Source organism: Cryptotermes secundus, unplaced genomic scaffold (assembly GCF_002891405.2).
Source record: "Cryptotermes secundus unplaced genomic scaffold, Csec_1.0 scaffold59, whole genome shotgun sequence".
NCBI classification, from domain to species: domain Eukaryota; kingdom Metazoa; phylum Arthropoda; class Insecta; order Blattodea; family Kalotermitidae; genus Cryptotermes; species Cryptotermes secundus.
The window spans coordinates 1,215,845-1,227,869 of NW_019738348.1; the positions used below are offsets into that span (position 1 = coordinate 1,215,845).

At 35.6% G+C, this 12,025-nt stretch overlaps 1 protein-coding gene across 6 annotated transcripts in view; it reads left to right on the forward strand.

Annotated features, from left to right (window-relative positions):
* Positions 1–9,373, forward strand: part of LOC111870707 (bone morphogenetic protein 1) — a 258,814-nt gene extending 249,441 nt beyond the window's left edge. For 3 of the 6 annotated variants that reach the window (XM_023863187.2, XM_023863188.2, XM_023863189.2), the window contains one exon: positions 8,082–9,373. In XM_023863187.2, the coding sequence (XP_023718955.1) occupies positions 8,082–8,329 (248 nt within the window). In that variant the 3' untranslated portion in view covers positions 8,330–9,373. Of the gene's footprint in view, positions 1–6,831; positions 7,103–7,141; positions 7,290–8,081 lie in introns of those variants that run through there. The other 3 variants (XR_002843906.2, XR_004513699.1, XM_033753970.1) reach the window with 3 other exon arrangements.
* The last annotated feature ends 2,652 nt before the right edge of the window (positions 9,374–12,025 follow it).

Consider the following 12,025-nt stretch of genomic DNA (forward strand, 5'->3'; position numbering starts at 1 on the left):
TTGGTGTCGCCACTACAAGCCAGAATCCAAAAGACACTCCATAGAGTGGCGACATCTGGAATCCTCAAGAAAAAAGAAGTTCAAGACACAGCTATCAACAGGGAAAGTTATGTGCACGGTGTTTTGGGATAGGTGGGGTGTGATTTTGTTGGATTTCCTGGAGCCTGGTGCGACTGTCAATTCTGAATGCTACAAGACGGCGCTGACTAAGCTGAAAGCCCCCATTTCCCAAGTCAGGCCAGAGAAGCAGGCAACCTTTTGCTTGCAATCCGATAATGCTAGACCCCATACCAGACTTCCATCTCTTTGGGCCAATGAAAGATGGACTACATGGGCAACATTTTCCAGACAACGATGCTGTCATTACAGCTGTAAGAAAGTGGTTAGCCTCTGCTGGCGCAGACGTTTATGGGCACGGCATACAGGCTCTTGTTCATTGCTGGCAAAAGTGCATAACAAATGGCGGTGATTATGTGGAAATATAACTGTAAGTAGCTGAAATGCTGAAATACGGAATGCTCCTTGTACAAATACTATACTTAATACAAATACGTAGTTTGTTATTACAGCTTCTTACAAATGTGTTATTTTATGTGATCATGTGAGCTGAGTGTGGGGGAGGAGCAAATACGTATGCCTCTCTCATCACTTCTAGACCTCCCCACTCTTCTTTTAACTTCAAGACATGCAGAATGCCTGGTAACTCACGAAAGTAGAGGAGTTTTATAGAAATGTGACATGCATAAAACCGTGGTTCTAAAGCAAGGATAGAACTGCTGTAATTAACTGTGAGCTAAGATGTGTTGTAGAGTGGTTGTGATTGGAAACTAGATGTATAGCTGAAAAGTGCTGTGACTCACAAGTTAGTTTAGTGCAAGTTGGTAAAAAAATAGAATGCATATGGTGAAATAAACTGACAAGATCTTAAGTGACTACTGATACTGAGACTATAACTATTCCAATACATGACAGACATTCAAATATGGATGCTATATTAAAAACAGAAAAGTCACTATGAACTGTTATCTCTATAAATATTTACAGTACTTAAGAATTTTCAACTGAAACAAATTTTTCTGCTGAGTAGAAGGATGAGGTATGAGATAATCTTTTAAATCTCCCCTACACACGTTTAAATCCTGATTTAAACCTTTAATGACAAAGAAACATTATCGAATAACTTGTTTACTGTATCAGTCACTCACAGAACTGAGCCCTTCTTGAGAAGCCGCCAATTGTGCAGCTACACAAGAACTTCCCAACATTTTATGGAACCTGAAGGTTCATTACCGTGTCACAAGAGCCCTCCACTGGTCCCTATCCTGAGCTACATCAATCCAATCCATACCATCCCATCCTACCTCTTTAAGATCCATTTTAATACTGTCCACCCACCTACACCTTGGTCTTCCCAGTGGTCTCTTTCCATCTAGCTTTCCCATCAGTATCCTATATGCATTCCTCTTCTCACCATTCGTGCTACATGCCCTGCCCACATTATCCTCCTTGACTTCATCATTCTAATTATACTTGGAGAAGAGTAAAAATTATGAAGCTCTTCATTATGCAGTTTTCTCCAGCCTCCTGTCACTTCATCTCTGCTCAGTCCAAATATTCTCCTCACCCTGTTCTCAAACACCCTCAGTCTATGTAAGATTTGAGGCTTTCACGGCGGTGACTATGAAGAAAGCAGTCTTCTGGGATTTGGCACCGTGTATATGTGGTGTAGCAGACCTGCTTTACCGTTTCTCACGGTGTTGTCGCTTGCAGATTTCTTATACTTTTTCTTCTACCCTGAAGATGGGGGCGATACGTTCCTCCGAAACGTCGGTTAACACCACATATACACGGTGCCAAATCCCAGAAGACTGCTTTCTTCACCCTCAGTCTATGTTCCTCCCTTTATATCAGAGGCAAAGTTTCACACCTATTCAGAACAACAGGAAAAACTGTAGTTTTGTATATTTTAATATATATGTTTTTGGACAGCAAACGAGAAGAAAAAATTTTCTGGTCTGAATGGTAGCAAACATTACCCAAGTTCAATCTTCTCTTAATTTCCTCCTCAATCAGGTTTTGATTTGTTATCATCGTTCTCAAATATCTGAACTGTGCCACATTTTCAAACCATCTGTTACCTATCTTTATGTCATGATTTTGCCTTGCATTCTGGTGAAAATGCAGTAACATGTCCTTAGTTTTCTCTGTGTTTACTTCTAGACCAACCTCCTTACTAGCGTCAATTAAAGTCGGTGTGTTTTTTCTTTATGGTATCTATATCACCCAGCATATTCACGTCATCAGCATAGACCAACAACTGATGTGTCCCATTTAATTGTAGTCCTACCTGGTTTTCCTGGACTTTCCTAATGGCATATTCTAATGCAAAGTTGATAAGGAGTGGCAATAAAGCATCATCTCGTTTTAGACCATTTTGGATAAGGAAATTATCAGACAAATGTTTACCTATATGTACTTCACTATACATTTCATTTAAACACATTTTATTCATCCTAACTAGTTTCATAGGTACCCCAAACTCTATTAGAATACTGTACAATACTTCCATCCTAACTGAATCATAGGCTTTCTTGAAGTCTATGAATAGCTGATGTACTGTCTCATTGTACTCCCATTATTTTTTCTCCAGTATTTGATGAATGCAAAAGATCTAATCAGTAGTTGATCTATTATGTCAAAACCCACACTGATGATCCCCAATAATTTCATCTATGTATGGACTCAACCTTGAGAGAAGAATATTGGATAAAATTTTGTATGAAGTTGATAATAGTGTTATCCACCGACAATTACTACAGTCAAGTTTATCACCCTTCTTGTGAACTGGAACAATAATAGACTCTTTCCACTGATCAGGCATTTTTTCCCTATGCCAAATAGAAGTGATTAGCTTATGGATCTTACAACGTAATATTTCGCCTCCTGTCTGAAAAAGTTCTGCCAGAATTTGATCACTACCTGGCGATTTATACCGTTTCAATCTCGCAATAGCACTCTCAACCTCAAAACGGCTAGGATCAGGTATTAATGGCTCAGCTGTATATATTTCTGTCTGCCTAACAGCACTGACCCTATGTACGTTCAATAACTGAGAGAAGTAGATCCTCCACCTGTTCAGAATGTTGTGGGAATCTGCAAGCAGATCACCATTCTCATCCTTCACTAAGTTACTTCTAGGTTGGTAATCCCTCTTAAACTCATTTATTCCTCTATACAGGTCTCTTATGTTCTTGTGCTTACTGTTCATTGCAGGCTCATCAATTTTGTCTTTCAGATATTCCTTCTTTTCTTCCTGAAATGCCTCGTGGCTGAAAGGGACCATAAAATAACTTCTAAGAAACTTGCATTTGAAACCTGTGAATTGTTGCTTGTAATGCCGTTTTTGTAAAATTTCCAGTTGGCAGTTGCTAATAAAGATATCAAAACAGCATAATCTATGTCTATAGTCTATAGTCGATAGTCTATAATATTCCTTTCAGTGTTTGAGTATTCTATAAGATTTTCATAATTCTACTTTGTGAACATCCAGCTCCTTGTGTAAAAAATGTGACTGCAAATAAAATATTTGTTATTCTCTTCCATAAATGTTCTATAGTCCTTGCTCTGGAAAGTGTTCTTCATTATGTCACATATTCTTTCCATTAAACTATTTACATCTCCAGGTTTCTCTTTCCTTTTCATATAAAGCCATAATAATTTGCTGCATAAAACTACAGAAATGAATAATTAATTTTTGAAACAATAATTAATATTTCAAATTATTTGATCTGCAATGCAGTGTATTTCCTGTTCCCTAAAAAACTCTCTATTCATTCAGAACACCAAAGTTTTCCAGTCATTCAACTAAGAAATCCCATGCATGGACTTAAGGTGAAAATATATAGGCTTCTTGTCAACCTTATGTTTATTTTAATATTGTGCTTGCCATATTCATGATGTGTGCCTCTCCTTTCTCTCTGCTTAAAATTTTTCTATAACTTTCATCTGGTGGAATGATTAAGTTGTTTGGGATTTTGTGTTATATAAACTGTATTGTATAAATATAAGCTCATGATTGTTTTACAACCTCTTATATTTTATCCATATATATGTGTATCATGATAATAATGATTAATTTGCAGTTATGAATAATAACTGGCTATATGTATGATTTCCATTTGCTAATTTTGTATAATAGCTGGTTATTATTTGTAACAACCTATATGACCGGTAGTTTATTTCATTAGCATTGTATGAAGCAGCATTTTCCAGTTGCACATCCATGGAAGTCATGTACAGTTAAAACCAGCTGTTAAGAATAAAGATATTCTTCATAGAAGAGAATGAGCATGTTGTGTTCATGATGCCACTTATACTGTATGGTGATGAATCTTTATTAGGCTACTGATACCAGAACATCAGCTAGGCGAGACTATAACTGAAAGTTATGAACTTGCTTTCATTCTAAACAAGGTACCAAACTTTGATAAATCAAATATAATCTGTAATATATATTATAACCATGGGATCCAGTCTTTGGCAACAATTACCACACATTATAAGTTTGGTTTTTTTATTGCTAGTGGGGTGGGACTAAGTCCCTTGTACTGTGGCCACTCCTGGCCTATTGTACTAGCCCCAGATGATAGGTGAGGGTGATCATGGAGCAATTGGTGGAATGAAGATTAGCAGGGGAAACCAAAGTACTCAGAGAAAATCTGCCCCAGCGCCACTTTGTCCACCACAAATCCCACTTGAGCAGACCTGGCATCGAACCCACGCTGCCGCGATGGGAAGCCAGTGACTAACCGCTTGAGCTATGGTGAATTCCAGGTGAATGTCAAGACAACATATTGAAGCAGGCCAAAGCCACGTATATTATTGAACATCTAAGGGAAGTTCCCTTGACATTGGCAACATATCACAGTCTTCATCCACAACCAAATATTAGACCAGGTACAAAATTGAAGTTAAATACAGACAGCCGTTGTTTTTCCCCTTCATTCAGGATCAAGATTCTCACATCTGTTTGCAGTACCCTTCATGTTTGGCATGCTTGCAACAGAAAATTACAAAAGTGTAACTTTTAACTTCACCAAGCCTATGTGTCTGTCTATCCACTGTACAAGTGGATATCCTTGAAACTTGATACTGGGGAACTTTATTAATTTGTTGACACATTCAAATTTTATTTAAAATCAAATTATAATTGCAAATAATTTACATGAAGACCTACATACATATCTGTGTGCAACTTTCTAATCATTTATCAGAGTGAAAAATGTTTCAAAAAACTACACTGAACTCCATTTAAAAGGACATTAGAAGACTTTTCTGTTTTAAATGTTAAAATAATCTAGTGCCAAATAATTTCTCATAATGAGATTGTTACAGATTCATCTTTACAGATATCCAGAATAAAATGATAGTTTATTGAGTTTTCATTTTTAAGTGATGACGCTGAGTTTTAGCAGGTTTCTTTTCCAGTTGTTAGATAAATCAACAGGAGATCTAGCCCTCATATTTATAATAGCTGTACCATAAGGTTTATATTTTAACTGATGGATCTGTAAGTGTTCACCAATGGGAATCGACATTTAGACACAAAAGGCCTTTGTATGACCCTGGCCTTATGAGAGCCATTTGTATCTTGTTTACCCTTTGGGTTCTTGTTGTAGTAAATGATTTGTCATTTGCAATATCAGACATATTTATCCTCAAAATAAAAGTATAGGCCTTTGGAGGAGGTTTCTTCTTTTAAATGTAATTTCTCACACGTTCATTTCCACTAGTTGGAGCCTAAGAATTTTCAAGAGCTTTAGTCTCTCAGAGAACTAGATTTTCTCCATGAAGTCTGCTCACTTCTTCATAAAATTTACGAAACTAGCCCATTGCAACACATTGTCATCCTTAAAAACTGAAATGCATATTAAAATTTAATTTTACTTTACGAGGATAAAGCAGAAAATTAAAGAATTCAATCAAAAATACAAAAGTCAATAGAAATTGAGATTTAAAAGTACTGTGAAATATGTCCTCATGGTTCAAATGTTATTAAAGTTGTTACATAAGAATATGTCAGGAAAATTAAATTAAAATTGTTGTCCTGCATTTGTCTGACTCTTAAGTTTGGGGAGCATTTGTAGGACAGCTTCTTAAATAAATGTGTGCAAATAAAGTAATTGATATTCAATAAGTGATTGATATAAATTCCCTGGGCACAATCAAAGCAAGGAACTCTTTACTAATCATGAGCATAAAACGGCCTGTGTTCATTCTTGTTCTGTTTTTTCATCAGTAGCTGTGAACCTTCAAGAACTGACAGCTAGACTAATAAAACTTTGCACAGAAAAATCCTGTGCTGAACTCTAAATGTACATAGTGTGGCAGATTTAAAACTGCAAAATTATGAGAGTCAGAATTCATATACTCTGAAATCACTTATCCCTCTTCCTCCTCAATAGCTCATATTTCATAAATAAATGTCATGAATTCAAGAAATGCAGTGTCATGCCTTCCAATAGGCGAACTGTAGGAACAGTAAATTTATTTGTACTCTTCTTCCCTCATTTCTCATAATTATGACACAAAAAATAAATTTTATGAATTTATATCAGACCTCCCCTCTATATAGGCAGAACAGGAGTTTGTTCAGTGTTACAATGAAGGCAAGTAGAAATATAAAAGATAACTCATTACTTAAAGCTTATATTTTACTTCTCTGTTTGTTGTTTATTTGCAGCAATATTTCAAAATATTCTCAGTGTAGTAGCAGGTAGCTAACTGTTTACTTCTGAACTCTCATCTAAGATACTACTGATTTCTTTCCAGAAATTTACTTATCCACTCATTTCAGAAATGTTGCATTTCATATGCATAATATCAAGAAATTAATCATCTTCCATGCAATGTTTCAACACTGTAAATACACATATTTAAGGTCTATGACAATAACTGTCTTACACGAAATAAAAGTAAGTAAATAAACAAAAGAAATTATGTCCCAATTCACACACCAGTTAAAAATTTTATGCAGATCTGCCAATCCTGTTCTGTTCAACAGGCCTGTTGTTATCGTACTGACATGTTTACAGTCTTCAGTTCTCTCTTCTGAAACCTTTCTGTTGTCTGTTTCTGTCAGGTGGTGCACATGCCCCTGGGCTTGTGAATGGGCCTGCGCTCCCCTTGCTTCTCCTATCTCTGTGCTTTGCCCTTCTGCTCTCATGATGAGAAAAAGAGCAATGCTTACAAGAGAGAGAGAGAGAGCGCATGTGAAACTAAGGCAACGTGTGAGTGCTCATTTGTTGCTTGCTGAACATAATTATTTCATTTGTAAAGTGCATAGAAGCATAAACTAATTCATGATATAAACTGAACTTTTTTAAAGTAATTAAGTTAAAATTGCAGCAGTGACTAATTCCTTCACTGTGGTCAGTCCAAAAATACCTGTGCTGCTGCAGTTATTATTAACACTGCCATAATCTGTCTGCTTTCATGCATTTGGACACTAGCTTTTCTTTCCTTCTTTTCCCGTAAGCATTTCCTAAATGTGTTGCATACTATATTTATCTATGTAATAGAAGCATGGATCACCTATGTGTTATGCTGAATAGTTTATAGGTCTGGATAAAATGGGTCTGCACCTACAGTTTTGATGTTTTATGTTTCTCTTGTAACTTTATGTATTTTGTACTTGTATATCTGTGTATTTATCATACCCTGATATTTTAAAATTAGTTCTTAAGTATTTACAGTCAAAACTGAATCATGTATTGTAAAGAACTTAGTCTCATGACTGAGCTGCTGCCCTCAAAGATGTTTTACTGAAATTCATTAACTGAAAATGCAGAATCTAATCATATAAATAAGAAAAAATTCAAAACATAAATTCCTGTGCAGATATAGAGCTTATACAATCTGAACACAAAATTTACATTAAAATGCTTAGGGAGTGGAGCATTAAAAGCAGTGTCCCATTTTATTCTGTTCAGAGAATACATCAGTATATAATAATTTAAATTTTTAATTATGTACTTGGCAGAAACTGCATGTATTTTACAGATAAACTAACTAACTTTCAGGTATAGTGGAGGTTCCAGTTGACCCATTCAAACTTTTGGGTGTTGCATTATGTGTGGGCGGTGTGTTAGCCTTGGGTTTATGTGTGTGGTGTCATCGCAAGCATCAACGCAGGCGGCGACAATTAGCTCGTCTCCGGCGCAACACCATAGGGTCTAGCCGACGCCAGCTCAGTACTGGTAGTTCCAACAGAAGACAACATGTATGCGATGAGCTGGGTGAACGGTTTGCCAGTGTTGACAGCGTCTGATAGTAGGAAGAGACATGAAAGCATTTGAGGTTACATATGATGCATGGATTTTGGTTCCTTGCACAGAAGTACAGAATAAATAGACTCATTTGTTATGTACTAACAGAATTTTCAGTGAAAGGACAAAGGATATATACTTTGAAAACAGAAGGATTTTGTTAGCATTTAACAAACTATACCAAAGTGCAACGAGTGATCCCACAAGCGAACAAATTAATATTATGTGGGTCATAATGTGGAATTCATGAACTGTATTGTAAAACTTGCTAGAAACAAATTAGTAATATTTATAAAATACTCAAGCTCACATATGAAGGACATGAACTTGGTAGAAAATTAATGTTTTAAGAAATACTTTTTGGACTGCAGTTTTTTGTGTGGGAGCATAGGATTGAAAAGTTTGCCATAAGAATCCTGTTAAGGTGCCAGAATTTGCTAGTACTCAATTAACAAAGCTCACATTTCTTGGGGGTTGTATACATAAATTTAGAGTCAAGCACTGGAAGCAGTACATTCAAGTATTTTTCCTTTAATTTGAACATTGGTTATGGTATTAATATAAAACAAACTATTTATTATGGAAGGAAGAACAGTATGTTTCTGCAAAGCTTTTATGAACTTGGGTAATTACCTGCCTAACACAGGATCCTTTACACCTTGCTTGAAATTAGTTACTTTTCAGTTTAAGGGAAATAAATAAAAAAAATATTGTGATGTTATTACCAAATTGGCTCCTTCCAATGCTTGATTATGCAATGTATCAGCACTTTAATAAACATTTCTGGATGCAAGTTTTAATGACCGATGTCTGTTATCAAGGCATGCAAGTGTGTGAAAGGATCAACAAAAATCTTTTGAGAATTTGCCAATTATTGTAAGTTGCCTGGAAAGGGGTGCTCTTCTCTGAAAAAAATTATTTTAAAATATAACTCAAATCTGTAGGTATAGAAGGATTAGTGTGATTTCAACACTAATGAACTAAAAATATAATACTAATACTACTATTACTACTACTACTACTACTACTACTACTACTCCTACTCCTACTACTACCACTACTACTATTACTACCGCTAATAATAATATTAATAATAATAATATTAATTAATAATAAAAGGGAATGTATGTGAACTTTAGAAACCAATCGTTTTGACTCCAGCCAGTTTGCTGTTGCAATGACATGCAGATCATCTCACTATGCAGCAAGACAAGAGAAAGTGCACACTTTCAGTTCTTCCACCCTCCTCCCTCGCTTTTCAAGTGAGTGCATTGTATGGTTGCATCTTGTTTCGTTGGTGGTGCTAAGCCCAGTGTAAGTCCCCCATGGAGGATATGGTGAAGAAAGAGTCAAGTTTTAGGATGAGCAAGCATTTACAGTAATTTTAGAAGAACCTAGAATGTAAACATTCATGACAAGCATTAGCAAGCGAGTATGACTGGGTGCGTGCTTTCAACTACGCATGTATCCATATGCATACTACTGGTACGCAGACATATGCAGATGGAATGCCTGTGAATATGTGGTAGAATGCCTGAAATTATGAATCCTCACAAATATGTAATATTTGCCTGGATACATGAGAATGTGAAATGCATATGAAATTTATGCAAATAAGTTATCTTAGTAGTAATTGTTTAAAGGGTTTGATAAAATTTTGAATTTGTGCAGGTTTGTTAGTAATGTTCTTAAATTTTTATAAAGCTAACAAATTTGAACAATCTTATAGCAGAATGAAATCAGGATGTGTACTGTGGAGCGGTACTTGTGGAACCAGCAAAGTATCACAGTACTCGCAAACATATGTATTACCACCCAAGAATATTTTCTTAAAACGGTCACCAGTGGCACGTCCTGCACTCTTTTCACTTCCTTTGATAATAATATGATGAAACTGATTATGTAATTATTTTAAATCGTTTTGTTAATCTCTCTCAAAATATTTTTCCATACTTAAGAAAGCATTATATTCAAGGATCAGTAAATAAAATTTTTAGGTCTTGGCATAAAAGTATGTTTTTAGAGGAATTTTCAATACAGTTCTTTAAATCCATAATTATATTGTTGAAAATGAAGTGTTATCAGCATTCACATTGTACATTGCATAAACTAATGCCACTGGTGTGCCATGGGTGAAGTACTCAGTGATGGTTAAGGCCAGGGGGTGAGAATTTATTTTGTACTAGTTGCTAGTCTAACAGTATGGTTGGAGCAATTGACTGTTATCTTTTACTAGCCTCATGTTTTATAGCTGTTTAGTTGAGAGTTTCGTGAAAAAGTTTTTTTGAAAGATTTAATTGTACCTGAATGCTTCCTGCATTCAGAAGCAAAAGCAGTTATGGTGAATGATTTTGTTCTGCAACAGAGAACGTCAGAGAATGAACTATGGGAGTTTTGGAGAAGTCAGACAGTTGAATATGTAAGTGAAATGCAGCCTGCAGATTTCAAGAAAATTCTGTTGTGACTTTATATGACTATATGACTATGTTTGAATAGTCCCACAATAAACAGAAAGTTTCCTAGAGTATATTTCTATAGTTTTCTAGAGTTTCAACTACCACAACAGTTTGGTTTCTCAGTGTGCAAGAAACTACTATATTTAAGTAATCTTCACATAAATGACATGTAATTATTAATTATTAATGTCGGTGTTCTTTGATTTATACATTCCATGAATTTAATCATGGTACAATATGTGTTATGGGCACATGGTAGAGTAGTGGTTGAGGGGCTATGCTACAAGCCGAAAGGTTGCGGGTTCAAGTCCCGAAGAGGTCATGGGACTTTTTTCAGTTGACCTAACCCTTCCAGCCGCACTAGGCCCTGGGGTTTACTCAGCCTCTAACAGAAATGAGTACCAGGAATTAATTAAATAATCATGAGGAGTAAAGCGCTGCTGGCATGTAAGGCTGACAACCTTACCGCCATCTTTGAGCCAATTGTCTAGATGATGTGGGACCCTCAATGTCTCACAACCCTATGGGCCTTCATGGCCTGGTACAGGGATAGCTTTACTTTTATTTTTTTTTACAATATGTCTTAGAGTGTGCAGCAGAAAGAGCTCATTCACATTTCCTCAAAAATAATCCTGCCTTTATTTATATATTCAACTGCACTTTTCCAAAAAATAAAATAATTGCAATTATTGTAAGAAATTAAAATGTAGGTAGTCAAACATAACAACCATGGCGTGTTGTCTTGTATATGTCTTGTAGAGCAGCAAAAAACCAGAAAAAAAGAAAAAATAAGCCTGTCATTTTTTTGTTTGTATGTCGTATTTATTGGATTAAAAGTGCCACAACTACATCCTATACACTGAAAACGAATATTACTCTTCGTGAATCCAGTGGTATAGATCATGTAGCAGACAAGGATCATTTCAAATAGAGTTGATACTGTAACTTGTAGACAGAAATTCTGTCCATTAACTGAACTGGCATGTAGTAGGCTGTCAATTATAATATTGTGTTTAGAGCCTCCTTGTAAAAATGAAAGTAGCCATTAGTCTTCCAAGCTCTCAAATATGTAGAAATATTACATGATGTCTTCAAAATTATTAGACTATATTACATACATTTATTTTGTGTATTAAGTGAGCACATGGTTGTTATGTCAATGTATGTGATGTCCATTATCTGTATGGATTTGATTTCTCTGGATAATTTTTTTTAAATAAGCAGTATCAACTTTACTTGAAC